General features: G+C 35.6%; 1 protein-coding gene across 1 annotated transcript in view; it reads right to left on the bottom strand.

Annotated features, from left to right (window-relative positions):
* Positions 1 to 25,121, bottom strand: part of SH2D4B (SH2 domain containing 4B) — a 234,345-nt gene that overhangs the window by 143,291 nt on the left and 65,933 nt on the right. Inside the window, exon 2 of the mRNA XM_053692068.1 lies at positions 7,451 to 7,610. Coding sequence (XP_053548043.1) covers positions 7,451 to 7,610 — 160 coding nt within the window. The remainder of the gene's footprint in view (positions 1 to 7,450; positions 7,611 to 25,121) is intronic.

Here is a 25,121-nt window from a genome sequence, read left to right as displayed (position 1 = left end):
AATGTTACAGAATAAATGCATGGATCCATGGCTAAAAAAAATGGACTAAAAATTAAAAACAAAATGAGATAAAATCAAGCGTTGTAAGAGCTGACAGTGATTCAACAGATACGTGCTCTTAGAAATATAACAGTCAGTTAAAATATATTAAACAAGGACAAATGTGGACAATGAATGACAGTGAATAAAATACATAAAATATAAAAAATAAAAAATTAGCTATATCAGTGAAAGTTCATCAAATGGTTGATCAAGTTGAACTATAGTTCTCCTCCTACTTGTTGTCCAAAGTACAAGTGCAAAAAATTATGAAAAATCCACAATAGTGTTGGTGTACTCAAAAAATAATAGTAACAACAAAAAAATCTAAAAAAGTGGAAAAAAGTGTGAAAAAATTAAAACAGCTGTGTGTATCCAAAAAACAAATAAAGATGACCAAATAAAAATGTAATAGCTGATATTAATCAGAGTTAATAGTGACAAAAGATCCAATTTGATGAATAGTGTTTCCAAAAAATGAATGTGAAAATCCTCAAATCCTGTGAACGAAAAACAATAACATAGCACAGTACTGATTAAAATATGAGACAAATAATTGAAATATAGCTCACCATATATTTCCAACGCGTTTCGGCCCACTGTAGGGCCTTTTTCAAGACTAGAATATGGTTTTGGTGAGTAGCTCTTTCAACGCTTGATTTTATCTCATTTTGTTTTTAATTTTTAGTCCATTTTTTTAGCCAAGGATCCATGCATTTATTCTGTAACATTTTAATGATGTTTTATGTTAACAGTATATACTACATGTGTTATTAAATTTCTTAACTTTAAACCAATAGTATCATCTTACTCTTAACTAATTTGGATAACACTTTTTAGTTTCCAACCCCATTGATATTAGACCTCGCCTTTGGTTAGGCGCTCCTTCAGTAACATTTTTTCTGAACTCATTTAAAGGGACAGTCTACACCAAAATTGTTATTGTTTAAAAAAGATAGATTACACCTTTACTATCCATTCCCCAGCTTTGCACAACCAACGTTGTTATATTAATATATTTTATAACATTTAAACCTCTAAATTTCTGCCTGTTTCTAAGCCGCTACAGACAGCCTCTTATCACATGCATTTTTATTAACTTTTCACAACAGGAGACTGCTAGTTGATGTGTGCCATTTAGATAAACATTGTGCTCACGCTCGTGTAGTTGTGCAGGACACAGCACTAATTGGCTAAAATTCAACTCAACAGATAATAAATAAATAGCCATGCAATAAGGGGGCTGTCAGAGGAGGCTTAGATACAAGGTAATCACAGAGGTAAAAAATATATTAATATAATAGTGTTGGTTATGCAGAACTGGGTAATGAGTAAAAAAAGGGGTTAGCTATGTTTTAAACAATACCATTTTAGAGTAGAATGTCCCTTTAAAACACTCATAGACAATGTCCTGCTTGGTTTTATTTTTAAATCAATAGGTACAATACATAGTTTTAAGAAAATAAAAATATATATACACAATTGTATATAGTATGATATAGAACAATACCCAACTAACAAAAACTGATCATTCTTTTTGATTACATAATCCATTTAAAAAAACACTAATATATCACACTAACCAAATCAAACAGGCAATCATTCTACCTGATTCCCTGTTTAATACAATGCAGAATATCCTGCCTTTTTCATGTGTTTGGTAAGAAATCAGACACTGACATTAAGTTTTCTACTGAATTTTAAATTATATATACAGTATATGATGTGAATTTACACAGATTTGCCCATATACATTCTAAATTAACCCAGAGGCAGCATCCTCTTGTTTGCTCCTTCAGAAAGACCACACAAAGGGGGGCATACACACATATGCTAGTACCAGTATATCCCCCACCACTTTACCAAGCCTCCTGTTAGCAAAATATGATACAAATGTAGGTCATTAAACCTATGCTCTTTGGGCAACACAACATTGTTAACACTACGTTGTATGACAACTTTAAATTGTATGTAACCTCATAGAAAAAGGCTCTTTAATGGTATCAAGTACCCAGTAACTGGGGATGGGCTACTGTTTTAGCAAATTAATTAAAGGGACATGAAACCAACATGTTATTTCATGAATCAGATAGATCATGCATTTCTTTCTAATTTACTTCTATTTTCAAATTTGCTTCATTCTTTTGGTATCACCAACGCACTACTGAGATCGAGTTAAACACAATGGGTGAGCCAATGACAAATATGTGCACCTACCTACCAGCAGCTAGCTCCCAGTATGACATTGCTGCTCCTAAGCCTACCTGGTGTGATTTTCAACAAAGGATATAAAGAGAAACAAATCAAATTAAATAATAGAAGGAAACTGGAAAGTTCTTTAAAACTGTGTGCTCTTTCTGGGTCATGAAAATTAAATTTTGACTTGACTGTTCCTTTAAAAATAGCAAATGTTGGCCACATTTGTTCATTCCAAACCTTCAACATTTTTTTAATTGATCAAATCCAGCATTCAAATGTTGATTCTGATATATTTCAATGTCATCATAAATGGAAATCAGTACTGGAATTTAATATTCAAATATATTAAATATTTTATTAGTTCATTTAATATTTAAATATTCATTATACAGATATTTTTTAATGGAATAATGAATTTCAAAGGGAGCATTTATTCCACAGTTTGAAATAAAACAAAACATATTTCCCCATCCCTTCAGCTAAGTAATATAAAATAGTAAAGCTACCTTACATTATACATTCATTATTTATTTTGCCCCTTTTTCCTGTAATTTAGGTCTGAGAATTGTTGTACTGAGAACCAATTTACTTCCCTTGTACATTTGTTATTATGTTTCCTTTGTTCATACATTCAAATGCAGAGTTTGCTAATTAAGCCTGTTCCCATGTAAAAACTTTGTAATGCTTAAAAGGACACTGAACCCAAATTTTTTCTTTTGTGATTCAGACAGAGCATGTAATTTTAAGCAATTTTCTAATTTACTCCTATTATCAATTTTTCTTCGTTCTCTTGCTATCTTTATTTGAAAAAGAATGAATCTAAGCTTTTTTTTTTGTTTCAGACTCTGGACAGCATTTTTTTATTGGTAGATGCAGTTATCCACCAATCAGAAAGAACAACCCAGGTTTTTCACCAAAAATGGGCCGGCATTTAAACTTACATTCTTGCATTTCAAATAAAGATACCAAGAGAATGAAGAAAATTTGATAATAGGAGTAAATTAGAAAGTTGCTTAAAATGTCATGCTCTATCTGAATCACGAAAGAAAAAAAATGGGTTCAGTGTCCCTTTAAAAGGATATGAAACCAAAAATTTTCTTTCATGATTCAGATAAAGTATACAATTGTAGACAACTTTCCAATCTACTTCTATGGTCAAATTTTCTTAGTTCTCTTGGTATCCATTGTTGAAAAAGCATACATAGTTAAGCTCAGCAGCTGTGAGCTAGCTGCTTATTGGTTGGCTGCAAATGTATACCTCTTGTCATTGGCTTAACAATTGCTTTACATTCCTAGTAGTGCATTTCCTTCACTAAAGGATACCAAGAGAATTAATTATAATTGATCTTAGAAGTTGTTTTCTATGGGAGAATACTTGAACAAGCACATAAAATATTGTATGATCAGCTTTTTGGGTTCGTCGGGTTAGCGCACAAGTGAAAACAGTTTACTTTCAACTCTTAATACGAGCACAACCCCGACAAGCGTTCCACTTGTAATCTGGCCCTTTATACCTTGTAATAGTTTAATGTATCAAACAATAAGTGTATTACAAACTACAATTAAGTTGGTTTACTGTAACACAGACACTAAATACATGTAAAGTTTATATTACGTATTCATTTAGCATTACAGATAATAGATAATAGAAATGTGACTAATTTGTTCCCTGTATATCCTAAACTTCCCCTTTTAGCTACTGTAACAAAACTATTTAATATTAGTGGCACACAAATAGAATTAAAAAACAACACATAGACAATATCAGCTCTATTGTTTACTTTCCTTGTATAGATTTGTAAACTTGTTTTTATATCTTGCAATTCTGAGAGCTGGGATGATCTAATACCTTAGAGAGATTATTTTAATAATACACAATATGTTGCTGTGGAGGTTTTTTGGGTCATTGCGTGTTCCCCTTGAGGTATTGCATTTTCTAATCCATTTTGTTGACACTTGGCCTGGCAATTTATTGCAAAAATATAAAGTTTACTACATTTCACTCTGAATTGTGGCAGAAGGTGTCATGAAAAAAAACAGTAAAAAACATATGGGGGAACAATATTTTCTGTAAAGAAATATTCATTGCTCAATAAAAAATGATGTTTCTCTACTACAGGAAATGGATCCTTCTCCAGGGAATTCGCTCTTCTGACTTTCTGAAAAAGATCTATTCTTAGAATCAGATATTTAACCCTGTTGATATCATTATATCGATTTTATTGATAACAAGAATAGACTATAAGTATTTATTGCATGGATGTAAAAGGTAACTGCAGAACACAGGTCACAAATAAAAATAAAATGGCATTGTTCCATAGAGAGTTTATATGTTGTGCTCTATTGTTTTTATGACAATGTAAGATCATTTGATGGGAATAAATGTAACAATATTTGGGGTGATAAAGTTTTTGGGTTATTTATCAGATCTTAGATAAGCAGAAGCCCTATATTATATTGCCTGTTCACACTGCACACAGATGGGGAAAAGGCAAGGACAAAACATACTTCCCTATTAAGAGTTAAAACAGAGCTATGTTTAGAATTATGTGGCTGCGAAAAGTGATCTTTGTAGTTTCTGAATCTGTAAAAAAAAAAATCTTAATGTTGTTTTAAATCCAATAAATTAATGGTCTTAGGTTAAATAGAGGGGTAAGTGAGGAATTATTTACGAACACGTATGTGTAAGACATTGAGAATTGTCAAATTGTAATAAAGCTAAACTGTATTTCTTGCCATCCACAATAAGCTTAAAAATTATTTTAGTGCAATATTTCTCTCAAATAAGTGAATTTATAAAGAAGGTAAACACCTTGGTATTACATTTTTCCGCAGTCTTTATTGCTGCAATTGTTTTTCAACGGTCAAGCTCCACACACTAATTTCCTCATTTAGAAGAACCAATATGGACTTATATCTGCAGAAAACAGGACTTTCCACTGTCAATGTGTTAACAAAATCTTCAGTGTTTTGCTTCAGCATGAATGAAAAGACAACAGACCACAAATGAGGTTAAGATATGTAGCAAGGTCAGGCTTGTGAAGCTGTAATGTGCTCTTTCAGAATTAGGACTGGAAAATCCATAATCCCCAGACTTAAACGGATATGAAACCCCAAAAAAAATTTGTGATTCAGACAGCATAGAATCTTTTCAAAGTTTCCATTTTACTGCTGTTTTTAAATTTGCTTTGATCCTACTATATCCTGTGTTGAAGAGATACCTAGGTAGGCATCTAGAGCACTACGTGGCAGTAAATAGTGCTGCTATTTAGTGCTCTTGCAAATGGATAACATTCTAGCAAAACTTCTGCCATTTAGTGCTCCAGAAATAGGCCAGCTGCTAAGCACGTGTCCCTGCTTTTCAACAAAAGATAGCAAATGAACAAAGAAAATTGATAATAAAAGTAAAATACAAAGTTGTTTCAAATTGCATGCTCTATCTAAATCCTGAAAGGATTTTTTTTATTGTATCGACAATTAATATTAACACAAATCTTTCATTATAGGATTCAAACAATTTAAAGAACCTATTTTTCAATGTAAAAGAACATACAACTTGTGTATGACTAAAATCCAGCATTTAGTGCCTGACCAGCGGTCCCTAGCATCTGTAATTAGTAATACTATGGGCTCCATGTACTAACAGGTGGGTGGACAGCTTCTCAACTTGCGAAACTGTCCGCCCGCATTCGCTACATAGAGGCAGCGGATCTGTTGATCCGCTGGCTCGTATGTATCATTACACACTCATTGCTGTGTGTAATGCCCGCCCCTTCTATCATGTGACTAATCGCATGACTGATGGGGCTGTCAATCACGAGATCGAGCAAGCTCTCAGTGATTTCCGCTCAGAGGTGATATAGGGTGTAAGAAGCAGTGGTCTAATGACCGCTCCTTCTTACATTGCGGGAAGCAGACTGGCATATGCGAACCTGCCCTGCAAGGGCTCCAGAGCAGCTCCCGCTGCTTCGTACATGGAGCCCTTAGGTAGGATTGGACAGAGGACAATGGACAAGTGAATGGTCAGACCCTTGTGCATCATTACAGATAAAGAAGCTTATTACACAAACAATATAACTCCCCCCCCCCCATTAGAGCACCTTTTTTGGTGCCAAACAGCATAAACAAATGAACGGATCAATATTGTCAAGCTATTATTCGTTTTTCATCCATTTCATCCAACGAATCAGCAAAATGTATCCAAAGCCCGAATGTACATCTCTAGTGTGCGGATATCAAATAATAGAGTAATTCATTGCCATCCAGACATCCCCGAGTGATATCTCAGAGCACTTCATATTTTTATGCTTTTGTTTATTTTAACAATTATTGCACTTTTGATTTTAATGTTTTGATTTTGTTAACAATTATTTTAATAAAGTTTGTTAATTCTTTTGACCTTCGAGCGTACCCTGGGATACTCCTGATGCTTAAGCATTAAGGAATTTTTAAGTCCTCCATAGACCTTTGGCTGTTTTTCTGGGTGGGGGGGGGGGTTATTATTCACTGCTTTAGGATAAATACTACACTAAATTGTTTTTGGTTTATTTATTTTTATTTTTTAATCTAGGACATTTTTATTCTAAGAACTATATCATGGGTCAATGTGGATTACATGAAAGGCTACTTGGCAACTGTATTACAATTATACTATTATATCATTATCCTATTTTACTATTATTATACTATTATTTTATATTTTTATATTGATTTTATAATTCTTTGGAATGCACAGCAAACCCACTTAACAACCTTAAAGGGACATTAAACACTAAATACATGCTAGATAGAATGATGCATTCAAAGAAAAGATTAGTCCATGACTAACATGTAGATGTATTTTTTAAAGTTTCATTAGATGTTTAAAAAGTGACAAAATAAGTGTAAAGTTTTAGTGTCTATAAAACACTGGGAGCTGCCATGTTGTAACTTGTGTTACCTTCTCTGCTGTGGCCAATTAGGGTCAGTTATAAATAGGTCACTAGAGTGTGCAGCCAATGGTTGTGCTGGATTTAACAGTGTTCTGCACTTCCATTTCTAACAGGAACTGAAAAGCTCACAATTTCAGAATGGAATTACAGGCAAAGAGGACAAAATAAATAATGAAAGTATATTGCAGAGTTGTTTAATTATATACAGTTTATCATTTTATATTACCATCTCAAAGTGTTTAATGTCCCTTTAATAAAAAAATGTTTTCTGAGGTTCTCACCATTGTTCCTCAGCCTCCTTCTGCGCTTGTTGCCTTGCTTTTTCTGCCATGAGTTCCTCGGATATTTGCTCATAGCTCTTATCACCTTTGCCTTCTCCCATAATCCACACCCACACATCTCCATCAGAATCACTGAGCCATTGAATGTGCTTGGAGTTATCTAGAGAAAGACAACAAAAACACGGTGCAAACATTCAAATGCTTTGTTGATCCCATAGAAGTTACTCATCATTGAAATACTTTTATTGGAAGAAACTGGAATTACAGCCCAGAATATATAATTGAATAAATTATATCTTCAAAAAATTTGCATGTGTTTGTTTTTGGTTTAGGGAATAATTATCTTCAATTCTATTGCAAATGTAACCTTTACTAAAAAAGGTCTATATAGACTCTAAGGGGCCTATCTACGTGTTTCTGGAGAGCCTGCAAAGACCGCTGCTCCTTAACCCTGTCCGCATGCTCTGAGCAGGCGGACAGGAATCGCAACAAATCAACCCGATTGAGTACGATCGGGTTGATTGACACCCCCTGCTGGCGGCCCATTGGCCACGAGTCTGCAGGGGGTGGCGTTGCACCAGCAGCCCTTGTGAGCTGCTGGTGCAATGTTAAATTCGGAGACACTCCTACTAATTATTGAGTTCAGGTGTTTCAGCCTCACCCTTTGCTAACAGGTGCATAAAATTCAGCACATAGTCATAAATCCTCCAAAGACAAACTGGTCATACTGAAGAGCTCAGAGCTCAGTGACTTTAAAGGGCCATGAAACCCAACATTTTTCTTTTTCTTATTTTTCATGATTCAAATAGAGCATGTGACTTTAAACAACTTTCCAATTTACTTCTTTGATCTAATTTTTTTCATTCTCTTAGTATATATACGTTTTTGAAGGAGCTGCTATGCACTACTGGGAGCTATCTGAAGATATCTGGTGAACCAAAGAAAAGAGGCATTTTTGTGCAGCCACCAATTAGCAGCTAGCTTCCAGTAATGCATTGCTGCTCCTGAGCCTATCTAGATATGCTTTTCAACTAAGGATACTAAGAGAATGAATCAATAATGGAAGCAAATTGGAAAGTTGTTTAACACCACATGCTTTGTCTGAGTCATAAAATTAAAAAAAATGGGTTTCATGTCCCTTTAAATGGGGCATTAACATAGGATACCTCCTTTACCACAAGACAGAATTGTGACATTTCTGCCCCACTACAAGTGGAGACACAAGGGAAACAGCTTGGGAGCGTATAAAATTAACAATTCTATCCAGAAGACGGGACTCTGTCTTACCTGTGTTCCTGTATCGAGAGTTACATGGTGTGCGGATTGCAAAGCCTGTGATTGACACTATTTGGCAGCCATGCTTGTTACATTGTTTGGCGCATTTGAGACACTGTTTGGTTTAAGGTGTGGGGGTTTTTTTTGAGGAGGAACCTTCTACCACAGTTCCCCAAGCAGCATCGAGTGAAGTTGCCTTTAGTGAAATGGAGTCTTTGGGGTCAATTTATTAAAGTCTGGTGGACATGATAAGTTGTAGCGTATCATGTCCGCCAGACATCGCTGAATGCAGACAGCATACGCTGTCCATATTCAGCATTGCACAAGCAGTTCTAGTGAACTGCTTGTGCAATACACCCCCTGCAGATTCGTGGCCACTAGCTAAGGGTGTCAATGAGCCCGATCGTATAGGATCGGGCAGATTGCTGTACGCTGCCTCAGAGGTGGCGTATGAGTTAAGAAGCAGCGGTCTATAGACCGCTGCTTCTTAACTCCTGTTTCCGGCTAACCTGAAGGCTCGCGTGGAAACAGGGTGAATTGGCGTAATTCAGCCAATAATAAATTGACCCCTTTGACTAGAATAGCATGTGTGAACTCCCAGAAAGTTGCTGTGAAGTAAGGGGGGTGTTTTGGAAAGTCATATGAGGTTGGTAGGAGGAGCTCATGTTTGTACTTGAAGTGGTAAGTGTGATTGCTTATGCACTATCTAGTAGTCCTGTTGTGCTGATCTCCATGGCTTGTGTAAATGGATAGGAGCGTATAAGTCTGTGGTCACTCAAGAGTGATTGGCTTAAGTCAAACTATACTGCGCGCAGTTTTGGAGGTGGCTGGCTTCAGATTGGCACTCGGCAGGAGTATGAAGATTAAGGATTTTTCAATATATATATATATACATGCACTTTTGAGTCCTTCCCAGTTAAACACCTAGACATATACCATATGCCTTTTAAACACTTTTTATACATGTTTTTCAATAAACATATATTATATATATTTTTGTGTTTGTGTGTGTGTTTGTGTGTAATTCTGTATTTTAACCTCTTCCTGTCGTTAGGACGTTCCATGCCGTCCTAACTGCGCTGGACTTTAGCACCGCTATGATGGCTTGGAACGTCCTAGCCTTTTGGCTGTACTGAAGCCAATGGCGCTTTGTAAATGGGATAGTGATCTGGAGGGCGTGCCTAGCGTCACAGGGAAGCCCCCCTGACCCAATCTCATCATTGAAATCTCGCAATTGCAGGCCCGTTTTACAAGTGTTTTGTTTATTCTAGCCCACTGGTTTTTAAACCTTTCCTCCAGCCTCCCTAAAAGGTCACATTTTGAGGATATCTAAACTGGAGCACAGGTAAAACAATCAGCTGATTAGTAAACATTGTTATTGTATCTGCTCTCACCCAAGGTAATCCTGAAAACCTGGCCTGTTGGGGAGGCCTGAGGACAGGTTTGAAAAACCAGTGTTGTAGCGCTAACACTTTACTTCAAGTCTCAAATTGTGCTAACGTTTTTATCATTACTATGTGTTGCAATGAGCTTGTAATATAGGCAATGTTTAGCTATTGAACGTATAGGGCACACAAAACGGATGTTGGCAGCATTAACCATGCACTGGTAATTCTTCTTTACCATGGACTTGTAATACCAGATTGCGCTAATCCTAGTATGGTCCAGACATTTTGATAGTGCAGCCTGCGTGTAATCTAGGCCATTAAAGGGACAGTCTACTCCAAAAATGTTATTGTTTAAAAAGATAAATAATCCCTTTATTACCCATTCCCCAGTTTTGCATAACCAACACAGTTATATTAATATCATTTTTATCTCTGTGATTACCTTGTATCCACAGACTGACTCTTGTCTCAGTTCTTTTCACAGACTTGCAATTTATCCAATCAGTGCCGACTTATAAATAACTCCATGGGAATTAGCAGAATGTTATCTATATGGCACACATGAACTAGCAGTGTCTTGCTGTGAAAAACTATAAAATGCACTGAGATAAGAGGTGGGCTTCAAGGGCTTAGAAATTAGCATATGAGCCTACCTATGTTTAGCCCTCAACAAAGAATACCAAGAGAACAAAGCAAATTTGATGATAAAAGTAAATTGGAAAGTTGTTTCAAATTACATGCCCTATCTGAATCATGAAAGTTTAATTTAGAGGGAAGTAAAAGTGCAAAACAATGCTCTAATGTGTAAGCTATTTTGCACTACTGCTTGACTATAGCTGTGTGTTTGTCCCCTGTAAAGTGTTAAAAACTGTTAAAAGAAAGCTCCAAAGAAGCAAGGTACTACTGGGAGTTAGCTGAACATATCTTGTGAGCCAATGACAAGAGGCATATGTGTGTATTCACCAATCACCAGCTAGCTCACAGTAGTAGATTGCTGCTCATGAGCCTACCTAGGTATGCTTTTCAAAAAAAGATACAATAAGAACGAATACAATTTAAAATTTAAATTAGAAGTAAACTGAAAATTCTCTTAAAATTTTCTGAATCATGAGAGTTTAATTTTGACTTCTTTGTACCTTTAAATAGTCTAAGCTCCCTAGGGGATGAAAGCACTAATATTATTATTATTATTATTATTATTAATAATAGTAATAATAATAATGACAAGAATAGGAAATAGAATGCACATGCCTTGAGCACTGTATGGCTAACATTGTACAAACATTGTTGCAAACATTGCTGTCATATAGTTTTCAAGACACCTGCCCGCTCATGAGCCTACCTCTGTATGCTGTTATGAAAATGTTTTCTCAAAGGATAAAAGGCAAATACAAACTGGTAAATATGTTAATAATTGCAGACTTCACAATCTACTTAGGCAATAAAAGTTTAATTTTGCTCCCTTGTCACTTTAAAGGAACAATAAAACTAAAATTTCATGATTCAGACAGAGCATGCAATGTTAAACAAAATTCCAATTTACTTCTATTATCAAATTTGCTTTATTCTTTTGGTATCCTTTGCTGAAATGCAAATACAGGTAGGCGCATAGGAGCTCAGGAGCATTTACGTGTATTTAGCACTCAATGGGGCCGATTTATTAAAGTGCGGATTGACATAATACGATGTAGCATATCATGTCCGCTGCACATCGATAAATGCTGACAGCATACACTGTCGCATTTATCATGGCACAAGCAGTTCTTGTGAACTGCTTGTGCAATGCCGCCCCCTACAGATTTGCGGCCAATTGGCCACTAGCAGGGGGTGTCAATCAGCCCGATCGTATAGGATCGGGTGGATTGAAGACCGCAGCCTCAGAGGCAGCAGACAAGTTATGGAGCAGCGGTCTTTAGACCGCTGCTTCATAACTACTGTTTCCGGCGAGCCTGAAGGCTTGAGCGGAAACAAGGGGAACAAGGGCCGTTCTACCCCTATGACTTTGTATTACATCGCTACAAACATTTTTGCAAACACTGCTGCCATAGATTGCTATACGCTGCACACTCCTGAGTCCAGCCATCTAGGTTTACTCTTCAACAGAGGATATCAGGAGAACAAAGCAAATTTGATAACAGCAGTAAATTGGAAAGTTGTTTAAAATTGAATGCTCTGTCTGAATCATTAAAGTTTAACATTGACTTTGCATTATAGTTAAATACGTTTTAACACATTTATGATCCAAAAGTAGACAAAGTTATTTAATACTAAATGCAACTTAATATCTATTTACAGAACTTGTTGATAAGAAATCTAACAGAACAGATCATTTTATTATGTCACGATAGTGACAGATTATTTTATTATGTCACAATAGTGACAGATCATTTTATTATATCACAATAGTGACAGATCATTTTATTATGTCACAATAGTGACAGATCATTTTATTATGTCAAAATAGTGACAGATCATTTTATTATGTCAAAATAGTGACGGATCATTTTATTATGTCACAATAGTGGCAGATCATTTTATTGTGTCAAAATAGTGACAGATCATTTAATTATGTCACAATAGTGACAGATCATTTTATTATTTCACAATAGTAACAGATTATTTTATTATGTCACAATAGTGACAGATTATTTTATTATGTCACAATAGTGACAGATCATTTTATTATGTCACAATAGTGACAGATCATTTTATTATGTCACAATAGTAACAGATAATTTTATTATGAAACAATAGTGACAGTTCATTTTATTATGTTACAATAGTGACAGATCATTTTATTATGTCACAATAGTGACAGATATTTGCATTAAATCACAATAGTGACAGATCACTTTATTATGTCAAAATAGTGACAGATCATTTAATTATATCACAATAGAGACGGATCATTTTATTATGTCACAATAGTAACAGATAATTGTATTATGAAACAATAGTGACAGTTCATTTTATTATGTTACAATAGTGACACATCATTTTATTATGTCACAATAGTGACAGATTATTTTATTATGTCACAATAGTGACAGATCACTTTATTATGTCACAATAGTGACAGATCATTTTATTATATCACAATAGAGACGGATCATTTTATTATGTCACAATAGTGACAGATCATTTTATTATGTCACAACAGTAACAGATCATTGTATTATGTCACAATAGTGACAGATAATTTTATCATGTCACAATAGTGACAGATCATTTTATTATGTCACAGTAGTAACAGATTATTGTTATGTCACAATAGTGACAGATTATTTTATTATGTCACAATAGTGACAGATCATTTTATTATATCACAATAGAGACGGATCATTTTATTATGTCACAATAGTGACAGTTCATTTTATTATGTCACAACAGTGACAGATCATTGTATTATTTCACAATAGTAACAGATAATTTTATTATGAAACAATAGTGACAGATTATTTTATTATGTCACAATAGTGACAGATCATTTTATTATGTCACAATAGTGACAGATCATATTATTATATCACAATAGAGACAGATCATTTTATTATGTCACAATAGTGACAGATCATTTTATTATGTCACAACAGTGACAGATCATTGTATTATGTCACAATAGTGACAGATCATTTTATAGTGTGAAAATAGTGACAGATCATTTTATTATGTCACAATAGTGACAGATTATTTTATTATGTCACAATAGTAACAGATTATTATTATGTCACAATAGTGACAGATTATTTTATTATGTCACAATAGTGACAGATCATTTTATTATGTCACAATAGTAACACATCATTTTATTATGACACAATAGTGAAAGTTCATTTTATTATGTTACAATAGTGACCGATCATTTTATTATGTCACAATAGGGAGAGATTATTTTATTATGTCATAATAGTGACAGATCATTTTTTTATGTCACAATAGAGTCGGATCTTTTTATTATGTCACAATAGTGACAGATCATTTTATTGTGTCAAAATAGTGACAGATCATTGAATTATGTCACAATAGTGACAGATCATTTTATTATGTCACAATTGTGACAGATCATTTTATTGTGTCACAATAGAGACAGATCATTTTATTATGTCACAATAGTGACAGATCATTTTATTACGTCACGATAGTGACAGATCATTTTATTATGTCACAATAGTGACAGATCATTTTATTATGTCACAACAGTGACAGATCATTTTATTGTGTTACAATAGTGACAGATTATTTTATTACGTCACAATAGTGACAGATCATTTTATTGTGTCACAATAGTGATGTGATGCTTTTAGTAAAGAAATGATCTTGTCCCTCTTGTATTCTGTTCTGAATTGATGCAAGTGATATAAAGGGACACTAAACCCAATTTTTTTCTTTCATAATTCAGATAGAGTATGCCATTTTAAGTAACTTTCTAATTTACTCCTATTATCAATTTTTCTTCATTCTTTTGCTATCTTTATTCAAAAAGCAGGAATGTGATGCATAGGAGCCAGCCCATTTTTGGTTGAGAACCTGGGTTATTCTTGCTTATTGGTGGGTAAATGTAAGCCTCCAATAATCAAGTGTTATCTATGGCGCTGAACCTAAAATGGACTGGCTGCTAAGATTTACATTCCTGCTTTTTTTTAAAAAAAAAATAGCAAGAGATCGAAGAAATAATAATAATAGGAGTAAATTAGAAGTTGATTAAAATGTCATGCTCTATCTGAATCATGAAAGAGTAAATTTGGCTTCAGTGTCCCTTTAAACATTGTGAACATATGTCACTGGGAAAAGCAAATCACTTGTCTTTAATTTGCAGGTGCATAGTATCTTACAAGAAGACCGACATGTATTATCAGTGTAATAGCAGATATCAAACTGGTTAAACAAATCCCTTAATACAAGTATCAATACACTTCTGTAGCAAAGAGAGATTAAAATGATTTCTCACCTAGTTTAAGAGAATAATGTTGATGCAGAGCACATTAAAGCTCTACCAATACATTAAGAATATAGATGTCTTCACCTGTTTTTCCACTGTTATAAATACTAGGATTACTTAGGACTAGATTACAAGTGGAGCTCTAATTTATCACGCAGCCGTAAACAACAAATCTGCCCTTTTGCGGGCGGGCGATAAATAACCAGCCATTACAAGTGGCTGGTTAATGCTACCTAAATTTAATTCATTTACGGCTAGATTACGAGTTTTGCGTTATGAGGGGTACAGTGCTAACTTGCACGTTATTGTCACCGCTCACTTACCTACAGTGCTGGTATTACAGGTTTCCTAAACCCGGCGTTATTAGGCAAGAAGTGAGCGTAGAGCAAAATTGTGCCCCATACCGCACTCCAATACCAGCGCTGCTTAAGTCAGCGTTGAGCTGGTTTTACGTGCTCGTGCACGATTTCCCCATAGGCATCAATGGGAAGAGCAGGCTGAAAAAAAGTCTAACACCTGCAATAAAGCAGCGTAAAGCTCCGTAACGCAGCCCCATTGATGCCTATGGGGAAAATACATTTATGTTTACACCTAACACCCTAACATGAACCCTGAGTCTAAACTCCCCTAATCTTACACTTATTAACCCCTAATCTGCCTCCCCCGACATCACCGACACCTACATTATATTGATTAACCCCTAATCTGACGCTCCGGACATCGCTGGCACCTACATTATACTTATTAACCCCTAATCTGCTGTCCCCAACATCGCTGACACCTACATTATATTTATTAACCCCTAATCTCCCGCCCAAAATGTCACTGCAACCTACCTACACTTATTAACCCCTAATCTTCCGCCCCAAACTTCGCCGCCACTATAATAAACATATTAACCCCTAAACCACTGTACTCCCGCATCGCAAACACTTGTTAAATATTATTAACCCCTAATCTGCCACCCCTAACATCACCACCACCTACCTACAGTTATTAACCCATAATGTTCCGCCCCCAACGTTGCCGCCACTATACTAAATTTATTAACCCCTAAACCTAAGTCTAACCCTAACCCTAACACCCACTAACTTAAATATAATTAAAATAAATCTAAATAAAAATTATTATTATTACCTAAATTATTCTTATTTAAAACTAAATACTTACCTATAAAATAAACCCTAAGCTATCTACAATATAACTAATAGTTATATTGTATCTAGCTTAGAGTTTATTTTTATTTTACAGGCAAGTTTGTATTTATTTTAACTAGGTAGAATAGTTACTAAATAGTTATTAACTATTTACTAACTACCTAGCTAAAATAAATTCAAATGTACCTGTATAATAAAATCTAACCTGAGTTACACTAACACCTAACCTTACACTACAATTAAATAAATTACCTAAATAAAATAAAATTACCTAAATTACAAAGAAAAACAAACTAAATTACACAAAATAAAAAAAGACATTATCAGATATTTAAACTAATTACACCTAATCTAATAGCCCTATCAAAATAAAAAAAGCCCCCCAAAATAAAATAAACCCTAGCCTAAACTAAACTACCAAAAGCCCTTTTTTAAGGGTTTTTGGGTGGGTTTTATTTTTAGGTTAGGGTTTGGGCAGCAATAGAGCTAAATGTCCTTTTAAGGGCAATGCCCATCCAAATGCCCTTTTCAGGGCAATGGGGAGCTTAGGTTTTTTTAGTTAGGATTTTATTTGGGGGGTTGGTTGTGTGGGTGGTGGGTTTTACTGTTGGGGGGGCTGTTTGTATTTTTTTTTACAGGTAAAAGAGCTGATTTCTTTGGGGCAATGCCCTGCAATAGGGCTTTTGGTAGTTTAGTTTAGGCTAGGGTTTTTTTTATTTTGGGGGGCTTTTTTTATTTTGATAGGGCTATTAGATTAGGTGTAATTAGTTTAAATATCTGATAATGTCTTTTTTTATTTTGTGTAATTTAGTTTGTTTTTCTTTGTAATTTAGGTAATTTTATTTTATTTAGGTAATTTATTTAATTGTAGTGTAAGGTTAGGTGTTATTATACAGGTAAATTTGAATTTATTTTAGCTAAGTAGTTAGTAAATAGTTAATAACTATTTAGTAACTATTCTACCGAGTTAAAATAAATACAAACTTGTCTGTAAAATAAAAATAAAACCTAAGCTAGATACAATGCAACTATTAGTTATATTGTAGCTAGCTTAGGGTTTATTTTATAGGTAAGTATTTAGTTAGACTTAGGTTTAGGGTTTAATAAATTTAGTATAGTGGTGGCGACGTTGGGGGCGGCAGATTATCGGTTAATAGCTGTAGGTAGGTGGCTACGATGTTAGGGGCGACAGATTAGGGGTTATTAATATTTAACAAGTGTTTGCGATGCAGGAGTGCGGTGGTTTAGGGGTTAATATGTTTATTCTAGTGGTGGCGAAACAGTTTAGTTATGAGTTTTATGCTGCAGCTTTGTAGTGTAAAACTCATAGCTACTGACTTTAGAATGCATTATGAATCTTGCGGGATAGGCTGTACCACTCACTTTTTGGACTCCCAGAAAAAGCTTGTAATATCGGCGCTATGGAAGTCCCATTGAAAAAAGACTTTACACAAATTGCGTAAGTTAATTTGCGGTACGCCCAAAAAAGTGTGCGGTGCCCCTAAACCTGCAAGGCTCGTAATACCAGCGGGAGTGAAAAAGCAGCGTTATGAGCCTTAACGCTGCTTTTTTACTCATACCGCAAAACTCGTAATCTAGCCGTTAGCTTTTTATTAAAAAAAATTAGCATTTTGACCCATTTTTTAGGGGTTAAAAGTGGTGAGTGTGGGGTGTGGAAAAAAACAGCACTGAAAGTGCCTTTACATTGCAGTCTATGGGGAATTGTGTGTTCACTGTAAATATATATGTATATAAGCATCAACTTACCCCATTCACTGCTATAGGTTCTCAGGCCATGTGTTTAACGGCATGAGAACGAGGCTCCCATTGGAGCCTATGGAAGTGCGCTCTCGTGAGGGCAATGTTTCGTTGGACGCTGGTATTATAATTTGGAGTGTAAATATCACCCTTGCGAAAGCGATATTTAGTGCTCAATTTAAAATCTAGCCCTTAAAGGGACAGTCAACATCACAATTTTTATTGTTTAAAAAGAAAGATAATCCCTTTATTACCCATTCCACAGTTTTGCATAACCAACACAGTTATAATAATACATGTTTTACCTCTGTAATTACCTTGTATCTAAGCTTCTGCTGACTGCCCCCTTATTTCAGTTCTTTTGACAGACTTGCATTTTAGCCAATCAGTACTCACTCCTAGGTCACTTCACGTGCATGAGCTCAATAGTATCTATATGAAACACATGAACTAATGCCCTCTAGTGGTCAAAATGCATTCAGATTAGAGACAGTCTTCATGGTCTAAGAAATTAGCATATGAACCTCCAAGTTTTAGCTTTCAACTAAGAGAACAAAGCAAAATTGGTGATAAAAGTAAATTGGGAAGTTGTTTAAAATTGCATTCCCTATTTCAATCATGAAAGGTTTTTTTGGACTTGACTGTCCCTTTAATTTACAAAAGTTTTCCTGTCCAGAGCAAATTCACTGTTAAAGTAACACGAAAAACTCATATTTTTTTAATTCTACATATTTAAAGGAATATTAAACAAATAACAGCTAGAATGATATATTTAAAGCAAAGAATAGACTTTTCATTTATATCAGTTTTTTTAACTATTGAACAAATGAGTGTAACGTTTTATGGTCCATAAAGCAATAGGATTATGTTGTATCCAAAACATGTTAAAATGTTATTACCATAAAAACAAGCTGCTCCCTATTAGGTTTATTTATGTGTTTATACTGATGTATTCATTGTCACTGACAACTCACAAAGCTATATTTAAAGGGACATAAAGTGCAGGTACTCAGTGTTAATCTCAGCACTAACCGGGGCTAATGTTCATGGTATTGAAACACACATGAGTTCATTTTAATTTTAAAGAGACATGAAACTCAATTTTTTTCTTTCATGATTAAGATAGAGAATACAATTTTAAACCACTTTCCAATTAACTTCTATTATCTGTTTTGCTAAATTATCTTGATATCCTTTGTTGAAAAGCATATCTAAATAGGCTCAGTACCTGCTGATTGGAGGCTGCACATTGCCCCGTGTGATTGGCTCACCCATTGCTATTTCTTCAACAAAGGATATCTAAAAGTAAATTGGAATGTTGTTTAAAATTGTATTCACTATCTGAATCATGAAATAAATATTTTGGGTTTAATGTCCCTTTAAGAAGAAACATTTTTGCAATATACTTTATTAGCATAAATCTAGTAAAAAGTTATATTTTCAGTTGGATACACACATAAGCTGTGTGGGCTTGTGCACCGGTTTTCAAACTTAGATAGTTGTTGGTGTGTATTGTGTCTGTAAAAACTTACGGCTAGATTACGAGTTGTGCGTTAGGGTAAAAAAGCAGCGTTAACAGGTCCTAACGCTGCTTTTTTACGCCCGCTGCTATTACGAGTCTTGAAGGTTTAGGGTCACCGCACACTTCTTTGGCCTTACCGCAACACAACTTACGTAAACTTCGTAAAGTCTTTTTTCTATAGGACTTCCATAGCGCCGGTATTACAAGTCTGTCCTGGGAGGCCAAAAAGTGAGCGGTAACCCTACCCTGTCAAGAGTCCTAACGCATTTAAAAGTCAGTAGTCATGAGTTTTATGGTACAACACCGTAACATAAAACTCATAACTAAAGTGCTAAAAAGTACACTAACACCCATAAACTACCTATTAACCCCTAAACCGAGGCCCTCCCGCAGCGCAAACACTATAATAAAAATTTTAACCCCTAATCTGCCGCTCCGGACACTGCCGCCACCTACATTATATTTATGAACCCCTAATCTGCTGCCCCCAACATCGCCGACACCTACATTATATTTATTAACCCCTAATCTGCCACCCCCGACATCACCGACACCTACATTATAATTATTAACCACTAATCTGCCGCTCCGGACACAGCAGCCACCTACATTATATGTTTTAACTCTTAATCTGCTGCTCCCAACATTGCCGACACCTACATACTATTTATTAACCCCTAATCTGCCACCCCCAACGTTGCCGCCACTATATTAAAGTTATTAACCCCTAAACCTAAGTCTAACCCTAACACCCCCTAATTTAAATATAATTACAATAAATCTAAATAAATATTACTATCATTAACTAAATTATTCCTATTTAAAACTAAATACTTACCTGTAAAATAAACCCTAAGATAGCTGCAATAAAACTAATAGTTACATTGTATCTATTTTAGGATTCAGCTTGCATTCTTTTGGCTGATTGGAACAGCCAACAGAATGCGAGCTCAATCCTATTGGCTGATTGGATCAGCCAATAGGATTGAACTTCAATCCTATTGGCTGATTGCCTCAGTCAATAGGATTTTTTCTACCTTAATTCCGATTGGCTGATAGAATTCTATCAGCCAATCGGAATCTAAGGGATGCTGTCTTGGATGACGTCACTTAAAGGTACCTTTATTCAGCTTTATTCGTCGGATGAAGAGGATGCTCCGCGTCGCATGTCTTGAAGATGGACCCGCTCCGCGCCGGATGGATGAAGATAGAGAAGATGCTATCTGGATGAAGACTTCTGCCCATCTGGAGGACCACTTCGCCCAAATTGGATGTAGACTTCTCCCGGCTTCGTTGAGGACTTTGGCCCGGCTTGTATGAAGACTTCTCCTGGTAAGTCGATCTTCAGGGGTTTTTTATTGTTTTAAAAGATAGATAATCCCTTTATTACCCATTCCCCAGTTTTGCATAACCAACACAGTTATAATAATATACTTTTAACCTCTGTGATTATCTTGTATCTAAGCCTCTGCAAACTGCCCCTTTATTTCAGTTCTTTTGACAGACTTGCAGTCTAGCCAATCAGTGCCTGCTCCCAGATAACTTCACGTGCACAAGCACAGTGTTATCTATATGAAATAGGTGAACTAACACCCTCTAGTGGTTAAAAACTGTTAAAATGCATTCTGAAAAGAGGTGGCCTTCAAGGTCTAAGAAATTAGCATATGAACCTCCTAGGTTAAGCTTTCAACTAAGAATACCAAGAGAACAAAGCAAAATTGGTGATAAAAGTAAATTGGAAATTTTTTTAAAATTACATGCTCTATCTGAATCATGAAAGTTTATTTTGGCCTAGACTGTCCCTTTAAGGGTGTATTGGGTGGGTTTTATTTTTAGGTTAGGGACTTTGGGCTGCAATAGAGCTAACTGCCCTTTTAAGGGCAATGCCCATCCAAAATGCCCTTTTCAGGGCAATAGGGAGCTTAGGTTTTTTTAGATAGTATTTTATTGGTTGTGTGGATGGTGGGTTTTACTGTTGGGGGGTTGTTTGTATTTTTTTTTTACAGGTAACAGAGCTGATTACTTTGGGGCAATGCCCCGCAAAAGGCCCTTTTAATGGCTATTAGTAGTTTAGTTTAGGCTAGGGTTTTTTTATTTTATTTTGGGGGGGGTATTTTTATTTTGATAGGGCTATTAGATTAGGTGTAATTAGTTTAAATATCTGTAATTTGTTTATTATTTTCTGTAATTTAGGGGGGTTATATACTTTAGCTAATTTAATTTAATTTAGGTAATTGTATTTAATTTAGATAGGCCTAGATTTAGAGTTCGGCGGTAAAAGGGCTGTTAACGCTCCGCGGGTTTTTTTCTGGCCGCACCATAAATTTAACTCTGGTATCGAGAGTTAAAACAAATGCTGCGTTAGGCTCCAAAAAAGGAGCGTAGAGCATTTTTACCGCAAATGCAACTCTCGATACCAGAGTTGCTTACGGACGCGGCCGGCCTCAAAAACGTGCTCGTGCACGATTCTCCCATAGGAAACAATGGGGCTGTTTGAGCTGAAAAAAAACCTAACACCTGGAAAAAAGCAGCGTTCAGCTCCTAACGCAGCCCCATTGTTTCCTATGGGGAAACACTTCCTACGTCTGCACCTAACACCCTAACATGTACCCCGAGTCTAAACACCCCTAACCTTACACTTATTAACTCCTAATCTGCCGCCCCCGCTATCGCTGACCCCTGCATTACACTTTTAACCCCTAATCTGCCGCTCCGTAAACCGCCGCCACCTACGTTATCCCTATGTACCCCTAATCTGCTGCCCTAACATCGCCGACCCCTATGTTATATTTATTAACCCCTAATCTGCCCCCCACAACGTCGCCGACACCTGCCTACACTTATTAACCCCTAATCTGCCGAGCGGACCTGAGCGCTACTATAATAAAGTTATTAACCCCTAATCCGCCTCACTAACCCTATCATAAATAGTATTAACCCCTAATCTGCCCTCCCTAACATCGCCGACACCTAACTTCAATTATTAACCCCTAATCTGCCGACCGGAGCTCACCGCTATTCTAATAAATGTATTAACCCCTAAAGCTAAGTCTAACCCTAACACTAACACCCCCCTAAGTTAAATATAATTTTTATCTAACGAAATAAATTAACTCTTATTAAATAAATGATTCCTATTTAAAGCTAAATACTTACCTGTAAAATAAATCCTAATATAGCTACAATATAAATTATAATTATATTATAGCTATTTTAGGATTAATATTTATTTTACAGGCAACTTTGTAATTATTTTAACCAGGTACAATAGCTATTAAATAGTTAAGAACTATTTAATAGTTACCTAGTTAAAATAATAACAAATTTACCTGTAAAATAAATCCTAACCTAAGATATAATTAAACCTAACACTACCCTATCAATAAAATAATTAAATAAACTACCTACAATTACCTACAATTAACCTAACACTACACTATCAATAAATTAATTAAACACAATTGCTACAAATAAATAAAATTAAATAAACTATCTAAAGTACAAAAAATAAAAAAGAACTAAGTTACAGAAAATAATAAAATATTTACAAAGATAAGAAAAATATTACAACAATTTTAAACTAATTACACCTACTCTAAGCCCCCTAATAAAATAACAAAGCCCCCCAAAATAAAAAATTCCCTACCCTATTCTAAAATACAAATATTACAAGCTCTTTTACCTTACCAGCCCTGAACAGGGCCCTTTGCGGGGCATGCCCCAAGAATTTCAGCTCTTTTGCCTGTAAAAAAAAACATACAATACCCCCCCCCAACATTACAACCCACCACCCACATACCCCTAATCTAACCCAAACCCCCCTTAAATAAACCTAACACTACCCCCCTGATGATCTTCCTACCTTGTCTTCACCATGCCAGGTTCACCGATCCGTCCTGGCTCCAAGATCTTCATCCAACCCAAGCGGGGGCTAGACATCCACTGAAGAAGTCCAGAAGAGGGTCCAAAGTCTTCCTCCTATCCGGCAAGAAGAGGACATCCGGACCGGCAAACATCTTCTCCAAGCGGCATCTTCTATCTTCTTCCATCCGATGACGACCGGCTCCATCTTGAAGACCTCCAGCGCGGATCCATCCTCTTCTTCCGACGACTAGACGACGAATGACGGTTCCTTTAAGGGACGTCATCCAAGATGGCGTCCCTCGAATTCCGATTGGCTGATAGGATTCTATCAGCCAATCGGAATTAAGGTAGGAATTTTCTGATTGGCTGATGGAATCAGCCAATCAGAATCAAGTTCAATCCGATTGGCTGATCCAATCAGCCAATCAGATTGAGCTCGCATTCTATTGGCTGATCGGAACAGCCAATAGAATGCGAGCTCAATCTGATTGGCTGATTGGATCAGCCAATCGGATTGAACTATATTCTGATTGGCTGATTCCATCAGCCAATCAGAAAATTCCTACCTTAATTCCGATTGGCTGATAGAATCCTATCAGCCAATCGGAATTCGAGGGACGCCATCTTGGATGACGTCCCTTAAAGGAACCGTCATTCGTCGTCTAGTCGTCGGAAGAAGAGGATGGATCCGCGCTGGAGGTCTTCAAGATGGAGCCGGTCGTCATCGGATGGAAGAAGATAGAAGATGCCGCTTGGAGAAGATGTTTGCCGGTCCGGATGTCCTCTTCTTGCCGGATAGGAGGAAGACTTTGGACCCTCTTCTGGACTTCTTCAGTGGATGTCTAGCCCCCGCTTGGGTTGGATGAAGATCTTGGAGCCAGGACGGATCGGTGAACCTGGCATGGTGAAGACAAGGTAGGAAGATCATCAGGGGGGTAGTGTTAGGTTTATTTAAGGGGGGTTTGGGTTAGATTAGGGGTATGTGGGTGGTGGGTTGTAATGTTGGGGGGGGGTATTGTATGTTTTTTTTTACAGGCAAAAGAGCTGAAATTCTTGGGGCATGCCCCGCAAAGGGCCCTGTTCAGGGCTGGTAAGGTAAAAGAGCTTGTAATATTTGTATTTTAGAATAGGGTAGGGAATTTTTTATTTTGGGGGGCTTTGTTATTTTATTAGGGGGCTTAGAGTAGGTGTAATTAGTTTAAAATTGTTGTAATATTTTTCTTATCTTTGTAAATATTTTATTATTTTCTGTAACTTAGTTCTTTTTTATTTTTTGTACTTTAGATAGTTTATTTAATTTTATTTATTTGTAGCAATTGTGTTTAATTAATTTATTGATAGTGTAGTGTTAGGTTAATTGTAGGTAATTGTAGGTAGTTTATTTAATTATTTTATTGATAGGGTAGTGTTAGGTTTAATTATATCTTAGGTTAGGATTTATTTTACAGGTAAATTAGTTATTATTTTAACTAGGTAACTATTAAATAGTTCTTAACTATTTAATAGCTATTGTACCTGGTTAAAATAATTACAAAGTTGCCTGTAAAATAAATATTAATCCTAAAATAGCTATAATATAATTATAATTTATATTGTAGCTATATTAGGATGTATTTTACAGGTAAGTATTTAGCTTTAAATAGGAATTATTTATTTAATAAGAGTTAATTTATTTCGTTAGATAAAAATTATATTTAACTTAGGGGGGTGTTAGTGTTAGGGTTAGACTTAGCTTTAGGGGTTAATACATTTATTAGAATAGCGGTGA

The sequence above is a fragment of the Bombina bombina genome, chromosome 9 (assembly GCF_027579735.1).
Source record: "Bombina bombina isolate aBomBom1 chromosome 9, aBomBom1.pri, whole genome shotgun sequence".
NCBI lineage: Eukaryota > Metazoa > Chordata > Amphibia > Anura > Bombinatoridae > Bombina > Bombina bombina.
This window is presented reverse-complemented; position numbering and strand designations above follow the sequence as displayed.